Raw genomic sequence first — 23899 nt, forward strand, 5'->3', positions numbered from 1 at the left:
GTCTTACGTTAGTTTTATCGCCCTTTCCAAACGCGTTGGGCGCCATTTAGTGTAGTTCCTATCTTTCCAATAGGCTCTGCGCATTTGAATAATACCTACAGCAGTAAAGGCCTAGGCCAGACGTTAACTAGGTCTTCTACTGTCGATACTAGACTTAATTTTTGGGTTTGCCAGCTTAGCTCAGAGTTCGCTAGAAACTTTCTCGAATGTTCAAGGAGGAATTAACTTCCCTGATTAGACAAGAAGGGATTTAGTTTCTGACAACCATAGAACATGACAACTTTGCTCTCCCCTAATCAAGAGTGTATCTCCAGAGTCGTGTGAGGACAAGGCAATTATTTTACTCAATCAGTACGTGCATTCTTAGTCTCATCAGAATGTAGAGAAAAGGAAGAGACGGGCGTGTTCAATAAAAAGGTGTTATTTATTGATCAGTCTCTTTTCTCGTACAAGAGAAATGGATCGATATTATTGCAATACTTATAGTTAAGTAAAGTGCATACATTAAAAGCAATAGTATAAAATAATACTGTAAAAACATTGATATGGTTTCTGAGCCATATGATGTTTAAAATGATTAAAATATATTTACATACACATATACATTTGACTAAACGTACTCAACTGGTGTTTCTAAATACGCCTACCCCGTGTACCTGACCTAAGTCTAATGCGTGGGCGGGAATAGAAAGTTACAGTTTAAGTTAAGTTTGTTTTTGCCAAGTGAATAACTAAAGAATTCTCTGTGAGGGGTTATTCAGTTCTGTACCTGGAATTTAGGATGAATGAGGAATGGTATCTCTTTCTCTGGTCTCGATATTCCAGGCTGCCTGCGAGGGCTGCCCGAAAGCGCCGGTGCTGGGTCTCTCGGCAGGAGATAGCAGCGCGTCTCTCAGCGCGTCAGGAAGGCGGGGCTGCTGCCAGCGGGGTCTGCTCTGCTCTCGGCTTCGGCAAGTGTGGCTGCTCCGTCTCGTCACCATGCGTGTGTTTGCATAGGGCAAGATTGGTAATATTTATACCTTAAAGGTGCCGAGATTGACGTAAGGATGGACATAGATACGTCAATAAAGATGTCATACGACTTGCTCGTTAGCACATTCTTTTACTAAAGTTCTCTGTGAAATCAAAACCATGGCCGCACGGATTTTCCAGGTTGTCATAGGTTTGATTTGTTATGAGAACGTCGTATGCCTTATCAGGGGCTGGAGGAATGTCGCTTGTCTAATTAGATCTCAAGCGTTATGACCTAATCAGATAACACGTTCCTGTGCCGTAGTGTGACTGCGTCAGATAACGGTATCTGCATCATGGGGGCTTGTCTTGCCTCATGGGCTGACTGTTAGTTAACTTGATAGTTAGTTTAACCAGAATAGGGTCAGGAATAGGGGGATCAATCCAGAACCTATAGGAATACATGACAGCCGCTTCGCTTGCGAGTTGGGTAAAGGGAGTACACAATTCTGTCATGTGGTTGTTTATATTGTCCTGTGGTCTATTGTGTAAAACAATTTGTTAACTGCAGGAAAGTGATGTGAGAGAGCAGTAGAGCAGCCTGCAGTATTTGAAGTGAACACAGTAAAGTCGCCCTCCTGACTTGATTCTTTTCTCCTTTCCTTCCTAGCGTTGGCTGTAGCCTGAAGATGTGGCTCAGAATCTCCTCCTGGCTCACGTTTAACTTTAAAGCCCAGCGACACCATGCACCTGCACTCTAAAAGCACTGATTTACATTCTGCATGGTTTTGTTTAGAGTTTTGAGGAGACCCTCCGCTTGAGTTGTTCGGCAGCGCAGGCTCAGCTTTGTCGTCCTTTGGAACCTAACTCTTGGCTTCTACGTGTCTGCGCACAGCTTCTCAGCCCTACACTGCTTGCTTTGCTTGAAAGATCAGACCAAGAATGTTTCCAGCAGTTGGTATCCATCCATCCGATTTATAACCCTGCCCCTTCTGTTCATGTTGCTAAATATCCTGTATGCAAATGTGACTGTTGTGCCTTTCATTCCGAGGAGGAAGGTGAAGAAAAGCAACACTTCAAAACATAGCTTTCTATTTTTATCAAACACCTTGTGATCAATTCTGTATTGTAACTGATCTTATTAAACCAGAGATGATCGTTTCTCGCTTGGATTGGTGTGTTGTGTTCAACCAAAATTCAATGCCCTTGCTTTATACTAAACTGATCTGGATAGGTACTCGCTGATAACCTAACCTGGCTGTTCGCTTGAACCTCGGTCGGCACATGAGGAGTTTTAGGGAGGGCGGTGCTAAAGGAACCCTCATGCAATAAACGTTACACACTATAACATGAAGGAGTGCGCAGAGCACCTTTGTAAACACTGATCTCATTTTGTAAAACATACGTTTTCTCCTCCATTGTCATAAGATACTAATCCCATCCACAGTGACGGAAGGTTAGGAGCATTGTGAAATAAGGATAGGCGCAGTCATGCTACATTCCTTGATAGCCCAGTTGCATCCTTGGAACGCCAGTGAACGCTTAAGCAGTGTCTTTCTTGAATTGTTAGAAGACTAATGAGGTATCCTCATTAGTTATTGTTGTGAGCAATGGAAAAACTGTGCCAGTGCCTCATTTAAGCTATGAACATGTCTCAACAGTACTACTTTGTTATTTTTGTGTCCTGGTGTATATATTTATGCAAAGGAAAACCATATTAAGGCAGATCCGGTACTTTCTTGCAGAAGCTTGATTTTTGTTTCTAGTTATCGATGGAATATTGTTTGTCTGAAGACATCTAATGTGCATGCAAATGTGAATTGTAGAAACGAAAAAAAGGTGCATTACTTTTACACAAGGTTACCTTCCAAAGTATTGGCCGACTTTCGCAAATTTGTAGCAGGACCTGAAACTGTGCAGTATCGTTTTAAATACTGTGAATGCCCCCCCCCCCCCCACCCTCCCCACACTCCTAATTTGATTCTTTCTACCACTTCTGGAAAACGATATTTAGGATAGGCTTTTGTGAGTTCTATTTTTCTCCGTAGAGTGCAGGCTTTCTTACCTTGAGTGTGCTCTTTGCTCTATCCTGCAGCCTGATTACGCTTAAGGTCTTTTTAGGTTGTGTTAGTCAACTCTCAAATTCTAACCCTTCTTCTGATTCCTTGCTGCTGCAGCCATTTGATGTCTGGTAGTTCATCGAGAATATACTAGTTGATGTAATAATTGCCTTCTCTGTATAACATTGAGGACCTACAGTCATTAAGATGGTGGTTGCAGTATATTGGTTAAGGGCTCACCGGCATGTACTGTTCAACAACTGATTGCTCTTTACTCCACAATTTATCACCCCAATGCAGTTCTCATGACTGATTGGAGCGAAGAGTTGTTGGTACCAAAAATACTTTCTGGCTTAGGTTAGCCTAAGCTCCAACAGATTCCCATTCCTGCTCATGTTGCCAGAGGATGGTCTTTAACCTCATCTTATGACTTCTGCTCTTGCACTGGCTGGTGAGGAGCGGGCTTTTAGCGGGTTCCCATTACAGTTTTTGAGGCATTCTGACTTTGTGCATGGATGCAGGAGGTTGGTGTACGTCTGTGCATGTTGTCATGCAAAGCACCCCACAGGAGGAATGATCAATTGGCTTTATATAAGCACGTCCTAATGACTCTGGACAGAAGATGCTGAAATCAAGCATACCTTTATTTAAATCCCTCTGTCATATCACATACTCTACTAGGACTAACTGGATCTGCTGTTTAGTAATATGTCTCTGCTATTTATTGCATTTAGCAGTCAAAGCAGTGCATATTTTTGCCTTGTCACACTTGCAAATAAATTAGCATCAAGACATTCACCTATAGCCTGGTTATTTTAGCTTGGCTAGTACGATAAATCCATTACTTCTATCAAAACGTTTTAAAATGAGGAACTAAATTCAGATATTGACTGATATTCTGGCCTTCATCTCAGAGGTGAACAGGATCAGCAAGCAAGGTGCAGCCTACCTTCGTTCATCGGTTTGCTTAAGGGTGCAGGTTTATAGTCTGAAATGAAAAATTGAGTACCGAATTCTGTCCTGCCACTTTACTGCTTCCCACCTCACCCACGCTCTTCACTAGTGGTTATTCCATGTGACTTATAATATTTTGAGCTGCGTGTATAATTAGGTGTGGCTGATGTGCATTACATTGGTTTCCCTGCATTTTAAAATGCTAACTTTGTGTTTCTGGTAATGACTAAAGATAGAGAATATCTGGTAGTGGAAGGGGACCTATAGATAAATAGGAACGGTGCTACTGCAGGTGAGTAGCTTTTATTTTTATCAAGGTAGTGAACCAATCAAAACGGGTATTATGCTGCTTGGTTATTTGCAGTATGGTCTACTTGAAAACAGTCCTAAGGAAATGGTGGACCCTCTCTTTATAAAGCTTAGCTTTGCTACTTATGAATACAGTAGGGAGTGTCCCGCACAGCTTGTGTGCAAAGTGTCCTAAGTTAATGTATAGATTACAAGAAGTTACGAGTTTAGTAATTTGTCGCTTAAGAAGCACCTTGCCTTGCAGCCTTGTGACTTATTTTATTCCTACGTCAAGCTATTGCATAGTCTGGACGATTACTTTTTTTATGTGCAATTTTTTGTAAGAGAGACAAACCTACATAACTCCTCAATTTTCTATCTTACAAAAAATTGCACATACAAAAAGTAATCGTCCAGACTATGCAATAGCTTCTGAGTGGGAGATGGAGGATGGGGTAAGATGTCAAAAATATGCCCACCCAAAAATAAGCATCGACTTGCATGTATAAAAGCTTGGTGTTAAACTCTTGTAGAACAGTTCTGTTTGCAATTCTTAGACACTTTCACATCGTTGAACTGTGTGGTGTTTCCATTGGTGTAAGCAGGCGATGGCACCTGAGAAGAGTGTTAATTGCAGGAAGTCTTAGATGTCTAAACACCTTTTAGTGCCTAGACAACACTGATAGTTCTTGTATCCCTTTCCCAAAATGTCTATTTACTAATGGTCTCATAGATCTTTGGCTAGAGTAGACTAATTCAATGATTGTTTCCCATTTCTGCTGTTTCTTTTCTTGCAGCTGTCATCTCAGAGGCATCAGACCAACAAAGCTTGATGGAGTGGAGCTAAACTGGTGTTCTCTTCAGAATTGTTTTCAAATTCCCATGAAAAGTGTTTAATCGAGAAAATATGCTATTTTCATTTGAGACACACATCTCACGAAGTCTAATGGGATACAAGCTGTGGTTTTCTGCTTTGTAGCCTGTTGTTACCCATATATAAATGGTGGCTGTCAAGACCGTTTTCGTGGCTTTGGCTTCAAGGTTATTAATCAGTTGTATGATTGCTGTCCAGTGGATCTAATGTAGCACTTCAGGGGTGGGGCACGGCTGCAGAAATGCCTGCGCTTTGTGCATTTTATTTCTGTCCACACATTGTAGATGTTTTGTTGCATTTCTCCCACTCTTGCCCACATGCTAGATTTTGTCCCACATTCAGGATGTTGAATGTACGTTTTGCGATTGCAGCTGCTCTCTCTTCTGCCTGCTTTTGAACCCTATATAGGGAAATGGGTGGGTTTTTTAAAAGTTAGAACGCAGCATAAATTTTCCTAGCCGCTTCTGATTTTTGACAAAAATGTTGGGGATGATGGTTGCACTGGGTCTGGTCGCATACTGATTTTTCGATTTGACTGACTTATAAAAGTTTCATATCGTCCAATTTACCACACTGTACCAGTGATGCAGAAAAGTGCTCAAAGCAGCATTCCCGTCTATATCTTTGTACTTAGTTTGTTTCTTTACCAAAGCTGATTCCTTCTGTAGAGGCTGGGCCGATTTTTTTTTCTTCTTTCTTTTCTTCTGTGAGCACCTACACATCTTTTCGATGGTGAGTTTTCTTACAATTATTGTATAAAGCAAGATGATCTATTTGATTATCAAGATTACAGTCACAATGATTTAAAACAAGCCGATATTTTGCTCAGAAAAAATAAATGCACTCCATCTTCAACAGTGTTATAGCTTGGTGTTAGAGCAAAAGAATACTTGAAACCAGTCTAAAGTTAGTCAGATACCAAACTAGCTAAGATTTTTGAAAGATTGGCGTCTTCCTTATGTTATCTATTCTGTGTCCTGAAATTCTTGCATTACCCTGAGGACAAAAGGTATTCTGTTTTCAGAGTTTCCCCTCTCGCCTAGGGAACTGAAAATTCATCCTTTCCACGCTCTATGCATACTTGAGATAATAGGTACTACAGCGAACTCGCAGGAAGGGTTGTGTTCAGAAGTAGGGTGTGGAATCAATTATCTATATAGAAGAGAAAAGACTTACAATATCTTCCTAGTGAGTGCTGCTTTATGAATCTTCATGTTATGTAGCTTTTGTCCAAGTTAGTGTTTTTCCAATCAGGTAGTTTTTTCTTTGGTGTAGTTGGGGCGAGGCAGTGGGGTGGTAGTCAGTGCGGTCTGGAATTGTGCAACTGCTGAAAAATGCTGGAGTAGAAGTAAGTTACTTTAAATTGAACAATATGTGATTTAATGTTAACCATAGTTTATGTAAATTTGCCCAAAAAATGTTGCACTACATAAAAAAAAGGCACGCAATTTGAAAATAGGTTGTTAAACACCGAATATCTTGGCGTGACTATCGAAGGACTGTGTATGCTCCTTTTGAATGTGGGCTCTTAATGCATCGAATCGGCCCTATTGTTGCCCCTTCTTCAGCAGTACCGCACACGAGCCATACAGCGAGATTTCCAACTACCGTACAAGTTTTTAAAAAAAATAATTATCCTTGTATTGCCAGAAACTTTGAGGCTGTGTATTGTTCAAATCTAAAGGAAATACCGACTTGGCACCCTTTTGAAAAGGCGGCCTTCGTGATTTTTTTACATTTTATTTTGTATTTTTAAATGTTTACATTTTTCCTTTCCTTTACTAGTTTGAATTAATTTTAATCCAGTGGGCCTGCGCTGATATGACTCAGACCTTATGTGGTAAAGTTATTAGCAGGCTGTTACATCTATTCTCTAATTTTGATGCAGCATCCTATTTTTTAAAGCAAATAGTTAGTATTGCACTGAAAAGAGCGTCTTTCACTGCATGGGAGTTTTTGACGGATAACTGTCAGTAGATTGACCGCGACAAAATTGAGTAGTAACTGCAGAATAGTGAGTAGTCAGACCTGCTCTGCCAGGGTTTTTGTAGTGCAGCTGCAAGACTGGAGAAGGCAAGTAAAATATCTATTATAAGATCTCGAGAATGAGGTAAGATGGAATTACATTGGTGTCTGCAAATATTGCATTTTAAACCCATTGCAGTCTCACATGTCTAGTAGTTTATTACTTGCAATAGACAATACAGAATGGCTGTTAAAATTGCACTGTTACTGATTAATCAAATATATGGCTCTGACCGTTGTGTTCTGTATGCATTGTTTTTGTTTAATGAATAATAAACTAAAAATGACAACCCCATGCTGTTCAAGTCTTTCTCTTGTTTCTGATATTTAATGTGTTTATTTGGCCATGATCAACGAAGATGCCGAAGGATAAACTGAAAATGTGTTAACCTGAGGCAGATGTATTGGAAACCTAGCTTCTATCCTATATGTGACACTGCTGACTGCATCTGGAAACTTTCCCCATTACTGGTATCAGCTAATGCTTTTGCACTACCAACAGCAGATTCCCCTGATGATGTACCTTGATACGTTGAATCGGGTTGGTAAGATCTGCTAAAACTCTCCTAACGTAGATGAATCCCCCTTGACCGTGTTATGTTGACCACTACTCTGGGCCAGCTAAAGTTTCTCTCTACTGGACACCTTGGTGCCCTTGGCATTTTCCACAGACACCTGCGTTTTATAAGACCTAGAACCATCTTAATGTCAAGATTAGGGAGAATACCTTAGTAAGAGGCATGTGTGCTGTAGATACACATGCTTTGCATACTCCTGCCATCTAGTGTTGGATTCCGATGTTTGCAAGTTGTTTTCCTTTGAAGATGTCTTTTCCAGTCACAAGGTAAGGTGACTCCTCCTCTCGGTGATATTAAAATTGGGCATCAACTCCATTGTTAGATTGTTTTCTTTCCGCCATCAGGTTCGGACGTGTATTGCTGCGCTCACATATTGAAACAGTCAATTGGGATTCCTTTGGTGCGCAATTAACTCTACCCTTGTCGGTATTGTTTCGATTGCTCCTTCCACCTTTTCGTGTCGCAATTTATGAGAACTTGATCTAAATCATCGAAAAACGCTAACCGCAGCCTTCGGGCCCACCTCTTTCCTCAGTTGTCTTCTACTTCAAGAACCAGCGTCCTGCCTTCTCTCGATAGAACGGAAACTGTTGGAAAGTAGGATCTACTTCTATGGTTATCCCCCCTTTTTGCCTGGTGCTAAGCGGACTAGTCTGACTGGGATCCTGCTAATCAGGACCCAAGTCTATCTGTTTTTACCCTAAACTGTTGTGTTCTGTACTTGGGTACATCCTAGATTGAATGCTGGCGGTACCCTTATCAGTCCCTAGTATATGGTACTAAGGTGCCCATGGCAGAGGTCTCCCATGGGCTGGAGCAGGTATTATGCCACCTATGAGAGACCATTCAAAAAGGAACTACAGGCCTGCCATTGCAGCCTGTGTAAAATGGTGGTACCATCACTTAATAAAGATATAGGTTTACTATATCTAGCGTCACTGCTCTTAAAAACCTATGTCACCCCTATAGCAGGCCTTTGCAATCTTAAAGGCAGGGTGCTTCGTTCTAAGTGAGAGGGTGCCCCTGTATGAGCAGGACACCCCTGCAGCCTACGGAGTCCATTCTCCCGGGTTGTCAGTGAAGCAGCCATAAACGGCGTAATTACTCAATGACAATCTCGAATGGCTGCAACAAATCCTATCCTGTTTGGCATCAAACATTTGGAATCATACCCTCACACCGTAAGTGGTGTGAGAGTATGATTCCAACCACTGCAAGAGCCCTCCGTTAGGATCTCAGTGTTCCCGGTACCAGCCTTCTAGACCCGGACAGCACAAAATGGTTGCTGCAGACCAAAGACACGATTCTGCCCTCCTGTTGCTGAGCCAGGCTCGAGCAGAGGAAGGTAGGACACAGGGAGGTGTGACCACCTCCCAGACAGAATTTATGGTATTGGGACTGGGTGGGTGCACTTGCCAGCGCCACTCTGCCTCAATGAGGGGCTCAGTTGGTGTCCCTGTGCATAGGCTAGTTCAAACCAGTTCTGGGAGCCGTTTGCTCCCGCTCTGTCGCAAAACTGGACAAAGGACAGGGGAGCAACCTCCCCCGCACTCAGACCCTCCCCATGATCTTCCCAACCCTTTCCCTAGGGTACTTAAGGGCTCACCTGGGTGAGGGTCCCTAGATTCATTGTGGGATAGGATTCAGATCAGACATCACTGCACTTCGACCGTCTGGGCACTCTGGACTTTGTTTGGGCCTGACATTGTCTCCCTTCCAGTCTGCTGCATCATCTGTGCCTGTGCATCATACAGGAACCTTCCAAGGCCTGTGAAGCATCAAAGACACCTGAAGAAATCTCCCGTGGAGTGAAGGAGTCACTCCCCTGCATTCGCAAGCACAGCAGTTAAGTCGACCTGTCTGCTGACCCTGAGCTCCTCCGGAAGCCGAACGGCTCTGCAAAACAGTAGGTGGTTTTCCACAGCTCCCGAAGCCTGCTCTACCCTCTCACCAAGTTTGAGGCCAGTGTTCCTCGTGGGGGTTGCAATAACCAAACGCCTGTGTATCGCGTCAACTTGCAGTTGCAAAGGCTTGTTGACTTTTTTCCAAGAAGATCTTCGGGCTCCAAATAGCCCCAACTTCGAGCATCTCCTGTGACCAGAATCTTCATCCACACCGCATCATGTCCTGCATCTTTTTGTGAGCTGCTGGAGCTCCTCTTGCGGCTCCTGTGCCTCTGCCCTGTGGGTCCATTTCAGGGTCACCTTTGCTTCTCTTGGCCTCCACCGTTTGCTCGGGGCCTGCCCTGACTCCCCTGACCTGGCTGGTCCTGACCTTTCTGACTCCCCTAACCTTGGTGATTCCTTCGTGGCTTGACTTTGTCAAGGGTTGTTGGTGCTCCTGCCGGACACCGACCCCTCAGTACTTGACATCCTACTTGGGACAGCTCGTGCATGGCTCCTGGTCTTCCTCAGCCTGGTCCTCACAGTTGCAGAGTCAAGGTTACTGTCAGCCATTCTACAACACCCAACATCGGAGGCCATTCGTCTTGCAAGTCTTAAGAATCGAATTTCAGATTCCACCAGACAATTTCTCCTCTTCCAGCAGCAGCACTTTCCTGAAGTCCTCCATTGGAAACTACTGTGGTTTCCGACACCACTTAAAATGTATGCGCCCAGCTTCCCTGGTGTAGGTAACATGGGTACTAGGGTATAGACAGGTAGGGTGGCTCTCCAACCTTCTGTCTTCCACTGGGTTTCTTCAGGGTCCACTGGGAAGGGTCCTTAATCTTTAGAAATCCAACTGCGACTTACACGTAGAGTTGTACGGAAAACATGGTCGTTTACTCGCACTGGACACACTCTTCATGTGGTCTCTATCTACTTACCTTGTGTGGTTCCTTGGGACCCCAGCACTTCTACGTCCTCTCGACACTGTCTTGTGGTTCTTATACCACTTTCTTAGTATATGGTTTGGTCCTCCCATGGGGCCACTGTATTTCGGGCTATTTACTGTGTTTCTTCGCTAAAGTATTGTGTGCATTGTGCTTATCTCCGGGTAGGAGATATTTCTATGTGTTAAAGAGTATTATATAAATGTAAATGTACATGTATTTATATATCGCAAATCACCGACCCGGTATCTAAGCGATTGCTTAGGGAACCCGTCCAGGTATTCCCCTGTGAGATACCCCGGCAGGGTATCCACAAGGTGAAAGCCAGGCATCCCACCGCGAGGATGGGATAATTATTTTTATAACTACTTTATGTGGTTCTTTTTTTCGATTATCTATACTAGAAGAATGCATTCTGGTAAAACAAGCTGCTTTACACTCCTTCTGGGCTAAGCCTGAAGGCTGCTCTCCACAGCTACCACTAAGTGAGCTTTCTAAGGTTGTCCAAGTCCTCTTAAATCACCATAATGGTTGTCTGGACTGATGCAAGGTGCCCTCTTAAATTATTGGACGTTATATACTAGGCCAGCTTCTCACGGACACAGTTTCAATTCTGTCCTTGATGCCATGCCAAATATCTACGCACCGACCAGCATAAGGGGTGCACCGTCTGTCTCTCCCCAGCACATAAAGAGGAAGACTGTGACGCGTGTCGATCGTTCCGATCCAAGAAGACTCTACAGGACCAATTGTCTCAACAGAGAGACATGCAAAAACAAGGTATTGAGGACACACTCGATATCTTTGGTGAAGATATTGAGCAGGAAGAAAGGGCATCGGAAGTAAAAGAGGCCTCCTCTCCACAGCTCTCTGATTCCGAGATCAAACTAGAGTCTCCAGACATTCCGGCTGGACAGGGTATCATGAGTAGCAATGCCCCGTTGCCCACTAAACCTTCTCCAGTAAAACAAAAGGATATTGGGCCACCATTGCTTGCAGGCCAGCTCACTTTCTGTCAGAGCGGCCAGGGCTTGGAATGCCTTGCCCGTTGAACTGCGGAACACTGGCGACCTCAGGCTGTTTAAAAAACATTTAAAAACTTTGTTATTTAAGTAATCTTTCAGCCGGGTCCGCCCCTCTCTGTCTCCTCCAGTTGGCTTTCGTGCCGGGACACTTCTGAGTAGCCGTGCGCGTTATAAATGGAGGTTAACATAACATAACATGGTCGGCACCGAGAGACTGATTCAAACACCCAGCCTTCTGGCTCAGCACCGAAACAGCAAGTCAAGCCTACTGGGTCGGGCCCGAGCCGAGATTACACCCCTTCAAATCTGAAACATCCTTGATCGAAAGACAAAAAACAGAAATCCAGCTCGAGACCGAAACAAAAAGACGCTACTTTACAACCACTGGAGCCGAGGTTGGGGAAAAAATTAAGGAAAAGCTGGAACCCAAACAGAAGAAAATTGACATGAATCCTGATACTGGTCACATAACCGCAAAACCAGTAATACCTTCAAAGAGGAAATCGGACCCTGAATATAAAATTCCTCTCAAGAAGTAAAAGGTCATACCTACTAGCCCTATTCATATTTCCTAAACTCCTGCACCTTCTTCCCCAACACCCACTACCACATACAGAACCTCTACACATTACACACACATCCTGATGTAGAAGGGGGTGAGGACAATTATAATCACCCACAACCAGATCCCTGGGATGACTATAACATAGATTCACCTCAAGATACAAACCCAGAACTATACCCAGCCAAACCTTTCCCTCCTGATGATAATACTGCATATCGGGAATTAATTGCTAGGGCAGCTAATTACCATGAAGTACCTTTACACAAAGAAGCACTGGAAAAAGATTATTTATTTTTAATTCAAATCTTTTGAAACATTAGGGAACACATACAGAACAACACATGTTGCCTATGCTTAAAAGTATTTTGAGACATACTAATCATATTTCTAAAGACCCTGTTAGAGCATGTATGTTAACAGCTAGAATAGATAAAAAATATATAAACCCCTTCCATCTGACCCGGTTTTCATCAGGGGTCAGTGGTCTCTACTGCCCATTAAAGAGCAAATTTCCAAACATCAGGGGAAGCACCACCTCAGACAAAGAATCCAAACTTGAAGATGCATCAGAGAGAAGAGTTGCTGCCTAATCAGCCAACCATTGGCGCATAGCGAATACATAGGGTCTCTAGTCCAGGTATGATAGAGCTCACTGGGATGAGATTGAAGAATTATCAAAATATCTCCCAGAAGAACACAAAAAGAGGGGACAAGAAATAGTTCAAGAGGGGACATTTATTTCTAATTCATCTATCAGGTGTGCGTTAGATACTGCAGCTAGAGAAATCAATACTAGCATTATGCTCCGGAAACATGCATGGCCCAGAATTTCTGGTTTCAAACCAGAGGTGCAACAAACCATTCTTAATGCACCATTTGATAAAGAACACCTTTTTGGGCCTCAAATAGATCAGTCCCGTGAAAAAAGGCATCCAGGTAGCAAATTCTATGGGAGCACTTCAATCTCCTACCAGACGTTCCTTTCATCTCTCCTTTTACAGAGCAGGCATCAAAATAACTCTTAACACCTCAGATGTAGCTGCATCTTCATATAACACACAAACACTACCATCCCCCTCTAGAGGATTCTACATGGGTAACTAAAGAGGAAAGAATTTTGAAGGAAAAGGTAAACTAACACGTACCTCTCAGTCCTCTAACAAACAGTGACTTGCTACCACTTCCCCCGATCATTTATCACTTGTCTTACGAAGATTACAATGGTTTCTACCCATCTGGCAATCCATCACAACAGACAAATGGGTTTTGGGTATTATCCCACATGGTTATTGCCTGGGGCTTACCTGAAATCCACCCATTATTCCACCTCGTATTCACAAACTCCTGCTACAACACCAACAGCTTCTCAAACAAGAAGTACAACCTCTTCTAACAAAAGGAGCTATAGAACCAGTTCCGTTAAAACATCAAGGGTCGGTCAGGAGTTTACTCACTTTACTTCCTGATCCCCAAAAAGGATGGGTCTCTACGACCAATCTTAGATCCCAGACTGTTAAATTTATACGTACTCTCAGAGCACTTCCACTTGCTTACCCATCAATCCTAGGGGCGGAGGTGTGACACCTCTGTCCAGGATGTGCATAGTTTCTAGTCTCAGAGAGCGGAGGCTCTCAACCCAGGGTCCAGAAACATGTCTGTGTGTGGCAGGTGCCTAAAGCCAGTCAGTGCCCACATTAGGATCAGTAGGTTTTCAGGGTGGACCTCTGAAGTGCCCTCAGAGAACATGTTTTAACCCCTTCGCTGCTAGGCCTTTTCCCCTCCTGTGCTAAGCTTTTTTCTGGCGATTTGGAGTAGTGCGCGCTTAGGCCCCTGTAACCTTTTGGCCACATAAGGTATCCACGCCAAATTTGCGTCCTTTTCTTCCAACATCATGTGGATTCTAAAGGTGCCCAGGGTTTGTGGATACCCTTGGAGGGGTCCCAGAAATTAAGCAAAATACAGTAACATTTTTGTTTTTTTCGGAAAAATGGGAAAAACGGGCTGCAAATGAAAGCCTCTGGGTTTTTACCTGCAAATGTTATAAAAAAAAGGGTTTGTGGGGCTGAAATCTCCATTTTCTCAGCTTTAAGGGAATGACAGTCTTTTGTCAGAGAACCAACATTTTTCACACAGTTTTGGCATTTTTCTGGGACATAGCCTATTTTTGCTATTTTTAGAGCTTTCAAGATCCTTCCAGTTAATGGTAGAAATGAGTTTGAAAGCAATAATGGATCCTGGAAAGCTATACATTTTCGAAAAGTAGACACAATTCTGAATTCAGAAAGGGGTCATTTGTCTAAATCCATGAATGTTTCTTTATAGAAACTAACCGGTAAATATTTGAATAATAGAATATTAATTGAAAAAACAGCCTTTTGTCTCAGCGTTTTCACCTGTAACTTGTAATTTTGACAGCTCTTTGAAAGCAATATACCGTTACATCCGTTTGACCTTCCTGGTTTTGGGGATATATAGGACTTGTAGTTTCACCAAGAACCCGACGAACCCAGAGCCAAAAACTGAGCAGCAACTTGCAATGGTATTTTATTATTTACCGGGTATAGAGCACTTATTCTTGGAAAATATATACATGGAAAAATCGATATGAAAGACACCTATGTATTTCTGAATTGGGTACAAATTATAGAGTTTAGAAACAGTATATATTTGCACATTTTCAAAATTGGGAATACTCGTACTAGCATGAGATTTATTGGTCATTTTTCAAAAAGATTTTTTTTTACACGATGTCTTTCATTGGGAAGGGAGAAATGCATGAAAACTCAATAGGTAATAACAGTTGATTTACAGATCTGAATTACCCTAAGTCTCCCGATAAAAACGGTACCTCACTTGTGTGGGTCGGCCTTGTGCCTGCGATAGGAAACGGCGCAAAATGCAACGTGGTCACACCTCAAATTTGCAGTCAATACTGGCCTTTTTTTGGCAAAGTGCATACCTGTAGTTTTTTTTTTAACCCTAGCTCTGCCTGCACCTAGGGAAACCTAGCAAACCTATACATTTTTGAAAAATGAAATACGCATTTTCCTCACATTTCTGTGGTGGAAAGTTCTGGAATCTGCGTGGATCAACAAATTTCCACCCACCCAGCGGTCCTTCAGGTCTCCCGAGAAAAATGGTACCTCACTTGCCTGGGTCTGCTTAGTGCCTGCGACAGGAAACAGCGCAAAACGCAACGTGGTCGCACTGCAATTTTGCAGTGAAAACTGGCCCTTTTTTGGCAAAGTGCCTACCTTTCGTTTTTGAACCCTAGCTCTGCCGGCACCTAGGGAAACCTAGCAAACCTATACATTTTTGAAAACTAGACACCCAGGGGAATTCAGAATGGGGTGACTCAACTGCCTCCCACCAGGTTCTGTTACCTAGAATCCCTTGCAAAGCTGAAAAATTGACAAAAAAACACACATTTTCCTCACATTTCTGTGGTGGAAAGTTCTGGAATCTGCGTGGATCAACAAATTTCCACCCACCCCACGTTCCCCCAGGTCTCCCGAAAAAAATAGTACCTCACTTGCGTGGGTAGGCATAGTGGCTGCAACAGGAAAAGGCCCGAATCGTACGGTGGAGACTTAAAAATAACCTATAGCAAAACTACCTTATTTTTGGGGGGGGGACACCTGAGTTTTTGGCCCGGGGCTCGGCAGCCATCTTTGGAAACAACCAAACCCAAACAGTTCTGAAAACTAGACACCTGTGGGAGTCCAGGGAGGTATGGCATGCGTGGGTCCCCCAACGTTTTCCTACCCAGAATTCCCTGCAAATCTTAAAATTAGGTAAAAAAATCACTTTTCCATACTTTTTTGCGTGCCTTCTCCGTGCCGGGGCAAATGTCCTACCACCCAGTGTTCTCCTTGTTCTCCCGAGTAAAATTATACCTCACTTGTTTTCACCCCGAGTGGGCTGGGTATGCTCAGACGTGAGTCCCATGCTCTCCACACCACTGGAGTCAAGCTATGCAGGCTGATGAAGGCTGATAGCCAGAAACAGGTCCTTGGATGCTTGATTCCGGTCTGGGAAAGACATGGCTTGGTAGTTCGGACTGGACTGTTCCCATGAGGCACAGGGTCAGAGCAGATTTGCATATAGCCAGTGTCTAACCCAGGGTGGTGTGGAGTGCAAAAAAACTATGGATTTAGGCCCAGATCCTTGTGCTGGGATGAATGTATGACATTGTTCTACATTCTGTCCATCAACTGTGTTTTTTGCAAGCTCCAGCCCAGGCACACCACCAGCCAAGCACCAATCCCAACACACCACCAGGTAAGCACCAGACCACGCACACCGCCAACCAAGCACCAGACCACGCACACCGCCAACCAAGCACCAGACCACGCCCACCGCCAAACAAGCACCAGACCACGCACACCGCCAGCCAAGCACCAGTCCACAGACACCGCCAGCCAAGCGCCAAACCATGCACACCGTCAAACAATGGACACTACACGCAAACCAACATCATACTTTAGTTTTTTTCAAAACAAATGAAAAACAAAAACAAATTGCAAATTGATACAAATCTACTAACTCAACAACTAAATCTAAATACACTACACAAATGCCAACTTTGAAACTGAACAATAAGTTTTAAAGAATAGAGCCAGTTCACTTTACCACTCATGGATGCTCCCAAAAACTCTAGGAACACTTGCCTATTACAGACTCCTGAAACTTTACAAAAGTCATCTTTGACTGGTGACAAGATTGCTTGAACACCACAAAAGCATTAAAGGTTGCCAAGTGGAAAAGATGGATAGCCAACTTCTTGTACCAAATGTAAGCCTTACGAAGAGCAGCATACGGTTCCAACCTCTGATCTACTCTGTCAACACCACCCATGTGCCTATTATAGTCTAAAATGCACACAGGTTTGCGCGCTTCTGCAACCTGACCCCAAGCAGTCACCGGTTCAGTGCTTTCATCATGTATGGAAGTCAACATGTAGACATCTCTCCTGTCTGAAAACTTCACAGCTAGAAGCTCCTCACAACGCAATGCACTGCACTGTCCCCGAGCTTTTGACAAACAAGTTCTTTGTCAGTGAGACCAGCATGGCAGAGTGAAGCGAGGCGGTACTTAGTGCAGTGCCCACAGGTCGCGCTGCAATCAGTGGCGGCGGCAGTTGTAGTCGGTGAGACCAGGGATGTGGTGCTAAGTGTGGTGTTCCTCCAGGTTACAGAGCCGCCGGCGGTCTTGGTGACTGCATCAGGTTTCGATTTCCCTCTGTGGCAACTGAGCCACGTTGTCCCAGAGGATGGTGAAGTCTTTCCTGTTCCTGAAACTTCTTGAACAGGGGGTAAGCTCTACCTCAATCCCTTGAAGAAACTCAAACAAAGAAGTTGCAGAAATTTCAGTCCAGTTCTTTCTCTGCCCAAGACAGAAGCAGCCACTGCAGGCCAACACACCACAGCACACAGCAAAGTGGTAGATCGCAGCGTCTCCAGCTCTTCTTGGCAGGTTTCTGAGTCCATAAGAGTTCTAAATATTTCAATCAATCAATCAATCAGAGCATTTATATAGCGCACTACTCACCCGGAGGGTCTCAAGGCGCTGGGGGGAGGGGGTCCGCTACTGCTCGAACAGCCAGGTCTTGAGCTGCTTCCTGAAGGCGAGGTGGTCCTGGGTCAGGCGGAGGTGGGTCGGAAGGGAGTTCCAAGTCTTGGCGGCCAGGTAGGAGAAGGACCTTCCTCCTGTGGTGGCTCTTCGGATGCGGGGGACGGCGGCGAGGGCGTGGTTGGTCGATCGAAGCTGGCGTTTGGGAGCGTAGAAGTTGAGGCGGCTGTTTAGGTATCCTGGTCCTTGGTTGTGTAGGGCTTTGTGTGCGTGGGTGAGGAGCCGGAAGGTGATTCTCTTGGTGACCGGGAGCCAGTGCAGGTCTCTCAGGTGTCCGGAGATTTGGCTGCGGCGGAGGATGTCCAGGATGAGTCGTGCTGAGGTGTTCTGGATCCGCTGGAGTCTCTTCTGGAGGTTGGCGGTGGTTCCGGCGTAGAGGGAGTTGCCGTAGTCCAGATGGCTGGTGACGAGGGCCTGGGTGACCGTCTTCCTGGTCTTGGTGGGGATCCATCGGAAGATCTTACGTAGCATGCGCAGGATGTTGAAGCACGACGAGGAGACGGCGTTGACTTGTCTGGTCATGGACTGCCTAGGTGATTTTATAGATAAGGCTTTTGTGCCATGTGGTCATGGAGAGGGAGGAGTCCAGGATGAAGCCCAGGTTGCGTGCGTGGTCTGTTGGTTTGGGTGCGCTGCCCAGGGCGGGGGGCCACCAGGAGTCGTCCCAGGCGGAGGGTGAGGATCCCAGGATGAGGACTTCCGTCTTGTCCGAGTTCAGTTTCAGACGGCTGTTTGACATCCATTTGGCTACGTCTGTCATCCCTTCGTGCAGGTTGGCTCTGGCGGTGGCGGGGTCGTTAGTGAGGGAGAGGATCAGCTGGGTGTCGTCGGCATAGGAGATGATGTTCAGGTTGTGCTGGCGTGCGATGGCTGCGAGGGGGCTCATGTAGACGTTGAAGAGTGTTGGGCTGAGCGAGGAGCCTTGAGGAACGCCGCAGATGACTTCGGTGGCCTCCGATCTGAACGGGGGGAGGCGGACTCTCTGTGTCCTTCCGGCGAGGAAGGAGGTGATCCACTCCAGTGTCTTCTCCTGGATTCCGACGTTGCTGGGGCGCTGTACTAGGGTACGGTGGCAGACAGTGTCGAAGGCCGCGGAGAGGTCCAGGAGGATGAGGGCCGCTGTTTCTCCTGGGTCTGGGCCCCAATATTTATACAGCCTTTTCCTTTGTACCTATGTGGCAGAGAGTTTCTGTGCTTAGTCCATACCAGTTTTGTCCTCTCTGGTCCAGCTTCCTGGTAGGAGGTGGGGCCAGCATTCTATAAGGCAGACCAGGCCTATTCAGGTGCAATGAAATCTCCTCCCATTACTCTAAATGTAGCCCAGGTCTATTCAGCCCAGGCCTGAATTATCCAGGAAAGGCACGACACACCTCAAAACTCCCCCACCCCGTGGCTGTCTACAGTGGATACACATCCCCAGCCCCTGTCACTCCAAAGCCAGACAGTTAATCCACATCCCAGCAGAGGCACACAGGATGGTTGAGCAAGAAAATGCCTAATTGGCATTTTCAACCACACAATATAAAAATCTTAACTAAAAGATGCATTTATTTTTGCATTCTGAGTTCAGGCATACTAAACTCCATTTCTCTATCTTGTTCCAATGGGAAGTTATACTTGCAAGATGTTACAACATATCTCTCATTCTTTGGGACAGATAGCCTTTCAATAGTGAAAAAACGAAATACACTGTATTTCACTATCGGGACATGTCACACACCAGTACATGTCCTACCTTTCACCTACACTACAACCTGTCCATAGGGGTACCTTAGGCCTACCTTTGGGGTGACTTACATGTAATAAAAGGGAAAGTTAGGGCTTGCCAAGTGGGTGTGCTTGCCAAGCTGACATGGCAGTAAAAACTTCACTCAAACACTGCAGTGGCAGGTTTGAGATACCTTTACAGGGCTACTCTTGTTGGTGGAACACTCCATGATGCAGGCCCACTAGTAGCATTTAATTTACAGGCCCTGGCATTCCCAGTGCACCTTACTAGAGTCTTGGCAGTAAATCAAACATGCTGATCATAGAAACACCAATCCATAACTTAATTTACAGTTGAAGCACTTGCCGTTTAACACTGAACAGCAGTGAGAAAGTGCACAGAGACACTAAACCAGCAAGCAAAAAGACAGGGGAAACACACCAAAAGATGCCCGGTCTAACAGGTCAATCAATCAATCAATCAATCAGGTCATTTGTAGAGCGCACTACTCACCCGTAGGGTCTCAAGGCGCTGGAGGGGGGGGGGGTGCCGTTACTGCTCGAACAGCCAGGTCTTGAGCTTCTTCCTGAAGGAGAGGTGGTCTTGGGTCAGGCGCAGATTGGTCGGAAGTGAGTTCCAGGTCTTGGCGGCCAGGTAGGAGAAGGATCTTCCTCCTGTTGTCGCTCTTCGGATGCGGGGGACGGCGGCGAGGGCGTGGTTGGTCGATCTGAGGAGGCGCTTGGGAGTGTAGAAGTTAGATCCGGTTGTTGAGGTAGCTCGGGCCTTGGTCGTGTAGGGCTTTGTGCGCGTGGGTGAGGAGACGGAAGGTGATTCTCTTGTTGACCGGGAGCCAGTGCAGATCTCTCAGGTGTCCGGAGATGTGGCTGCGTCGGGGGATGTCGAGGATGAGTCTCGCCGAGGCGTTCTGGATCCGCTGGAGTCTCTTCTGGAGTTTGGCAGTGGTTCCGGCGTAGAGGGCGTTGCCGTAGTCCAGTCGGCTGGTGACGAGGGCTTGGGTGACCGTCTTCCTCGTCTCGGTGGGGATCCACCGGAAGATCTTACGTAGCATGCGTAGGATGTTGAAGCATGACGAGGAGACGGCGTTGACTTGTCTGGTCATGGAGAGGGAGGAGTCCAGGATGAAGCCCAGGTTGCGTGCGTGGTCCGTCGGTTTGGGTGCGGTGCCCAGGGCGGGGGGCCACCATGAGTCGTCCCAGGCGGAGGGCGTGGAGCCCAGGATGAGGACCTCCGTCTTGTCTGAGTTCAGTTTCAGGCGGCTGGTCGTCATCCATTCGGCTACGTCTCTCATCCCTTCGTGCAGGTTGGCTCTGGCGGTGTCGGGGTCGTTGGTCAGGGAGAGGATCAGCTGGGTGTCGTCAGCGTAGGAGATTATGTTGAGGTTGTGTTGGCGTGCGATGGTCGCGAGGGGGCTCATGTAGACGTTGAAGAGGGTAGGGCTAAGAGTTTTCTTTTTCGCTTACTGACTCAAGGGCATTGCCCTTCGGTTCGGAAGCACATCCTGCCTCCTGGAAAGATATGCACACGCAATAATTGACACGGTGGTGGACATCTTGCCTGCTGTTCCAAAGGAAATTCGCCCAGCCTTGCAATTTTTTTTTGGGGATGGACAGGATGAAGCGAAATATTTAATCGGGTCTAGCCTGGACACTCTTAACAAACAAAAGGAGCTCAAGGGGGAAAGAAGGAGGAGGCCGCCCCCCACTCAATCAATATTCAACAATAAATACCTCCTCCACCACACACCAGTTCGTCGTATGGCCAATGGTAGAGTTGCACAATCAGTCGTACTCCCGCCCCAGATGCGTTTGCTTAACACTAGTCTGTGGGTCGTGGTGTGTATACTAAAAGTTTTACTCCTGTCTAATATAGCTCCCAATAGTGAACAAAGTGAAAAAATGTGTGAACAAAGAGAGAGCGCTTCACGGTAGTAACACCTGAGGGGGTTCCTGGCATGCAATTGCCAGCTTACCCACTTCTCATCATCGGTCGCTCTCTCTTAGTGGTGAATAAAGAACAGAGAAAAACACAGAAATAATAATAAAGGTGAAGTCCAAACTCCTATAGGTGCCGTGTAAATAAACAACCTATTTATCCACTCATCTAAGTTGAAAGTAACAAAGTGGGTGTGTGCACCTAAAACCCCTGTGATAGCCAAAAGGCGGAATGGCCACCACTGCTAAAATGTGGAACAACTTGCTGGCTATAGTAACTTTATTCTGCTGCTGCAAGTGGTCCAGAATTAAAAATGGTTCATATTATACCATGTTTGTATGATGCTGACATGTTTCATTGCTATAACTTCAGCAAATTCGTCAGGGCAAACTCTGGGTTCTGCTATCAATTTTTGCTTTTCTCAGTTCGCTGGACCTGTAGTAAAATTTAAAAAAGACGCACACACACACAACAGCGGAGAAGAGATGTTGATCACCAGTATACAACTGCCTGAATTACAACCGATACACAAAAAACAGCGCTTAAGAGTCAACTGTGTATAATATTACCTGATGGCTGCCCGCTACTGCATACCCGCAACCATCAGAGGCTTAGAACACCGTGTCAAATGATCACGTGCTCACTGGTGGCACAATTTGAATTATTGCCCCCTGCAAGATAAGAACACATAGGGGCAATGAGGGCGCTAATCGTGTTATCTGTGCACTCGCCCTGCCTTATGTCAAAAGCGCCCCGCCTGACACGCCTGAGTGGTTTTCCACTCACCACAGTGCATTGCCTTGCCATTCGGACATGGAAACCGTTAAAACCATTAAAAACGCTGTTCACATTGCCGTCTAGCAAATAGAGCCGGGATGTAACCGTCCTGTCGGGATCTGGCAATATTGTCTCCCCATGCAGCCCAAATTCTATAATGTACATCGGTGATCCCCGCTCCCGCTGGTAGCCTGAGTACATTGACAAAGCCCACTCACAGAAAACCACCCCGCAGGACAGCTTACCGCTACCGAGTGTGCTCGGTCAGAAGCGCTCCTCATGGAGATCTCCGCCGACGCCTATACTTAAACACTCGAGCGGGTGTTTGACTGACGCGGTGACGTAGGGTGTGCTGCGTCAGCTGGCGGCGGGCAACCATTTTGAAACAGGATGGAATGTATGCATAAAGTTTCGATTGAAATTTAATTTAAACCCACACAATCGGGGGAGAGGTAATACAATTTGAGTGGCGTGTAAAGATTGTGAAACGAAGCTTAATCGAGGGGGGAAAAAAATAAATCTCAGGAGTACTAGCCAATTATCTCCTCCTCGTGATTTACCAATAATGTAATGAAAATAGCCATTAAATTGCAGCGGCATTATCAAATAAAGATTTTTCAACAAGGACATTTTAAGCAAGGATTTTTTAGGCACAAAGATTGCCCATTTTAACAGTGCCCGCTCAGAAATAATGCACACCATTTAAGGAGGGTTTTGTGTTTATGTGCAAGGGTTGTGTCTACTAGCTCTCATCATGAAAGACCCCCAGGGCCAAAAGTATATTCCACAGGGAGCCTTCGCTCCCTGTAGCCACGGGTCCCATAAAGATGTTAAAGACTCACCCCTCAAAATCAAAGCGTCTGGGACACAGACACACCAGAGGGGTGTCCCGTTGTGGATGGCACCGGGACAAATGTCTGGGATGGGGATTTTAGGGGCATATATAGGAAACAACGTGATGGTATTACTGGATCGTCCAAATCCTACATACACACGCAATAAATGGATTACTCAGCGTCTGCTTACTTTGTTCCATTCAATACTGTCGTTCAGTCCATCACGATCTGCTTTTTCAGGGAATATCCATTTGGCTTCCTTACGGTCCAAAATTGCTTCAATGTTGTGCGTTTCACCAACAACTTTTTCTAGAATTGTCCATTTGAAATCCCTGTGATCATGGCCCTGTTCAATAAAATGTTGCACAAGGCGGGTGGTGAGTTTTTTGGCCTTGAGGGTGCTGATATGCTCCTGGATGCGAATTTTAGCTTTACGTGAGGTGGGTCCGATGTAATACAACCCACAACCGCACATCAACCTATAAATTACATGGGACGTGTTACAATTGCTGAAATTGTTCAGATACCACATTCTGCCATCTTGTAATGCAACACTTTTGGTAGCATTGGTCAGGTCACACACCGAACAACACCCACATGGGTAATGTCCCGTGGGCAGAGTACCTGATTGAGACTTAGTGCGAGTGTGGACCAGCTTGTCTCTCAGATTCGACGCCCGTTTGAAAGCAAAACGGGGAATAGGCATTTTACCCGATGCGGTATCTAAAATGGACCAGTGCTTTCTGATGATTTGACTCATCCTAGTGGACAAAGGATCAAAAGTTGTTACAATAGGGAGACAAGCCTGGCGTTCCCTTGCATTCCTCTCGAGTAAGGCCTC

General features: G+C 45.4%; 1 protein-coding gene across 2 annotated transcripts in view; it reads left to right on the plus strand.

Annotated features, from left to right (window-relative positions):
• Window positions 1-7447, plus strand: part of LOC144770737 (uncharacterized) — a 214967-nt gene extending 207520 nt beyond the window's left edge. Inside the window, exon 15 of one of the 2 annotated variants that reach the window (XM_078655478.1) lies at window positions 1622-7447. In XM_078655478.1, coding sequence (XP_078511604.1) covers window positions 1622-1638 — 17 coding nt within the window. In that variant the 3' untranslated portion in view covers window positions 1639-7447. The remainder of the gene's footprint in view (window positions 1-1621) is intronic. The other variant, XM_078655479.1, reaches the window with a different exon arrangement.
• Window positions 7448-23899: the final 16452 nt, after the last annotated feature.

The sequence above is a fragment of the Lissotriton helveticus genome, chromosome 7, assembly GCF_964261635.1.
Source record: "Lissotriton helveticus chromosome 7, aLisHel1.1, whole genome shotgun sequence".
NCBI lineage: Eukaryota > Metazoa > Chordata > Amphibia > Caudata > Salamandridae > Lissotriton > Lissotriton helveticus.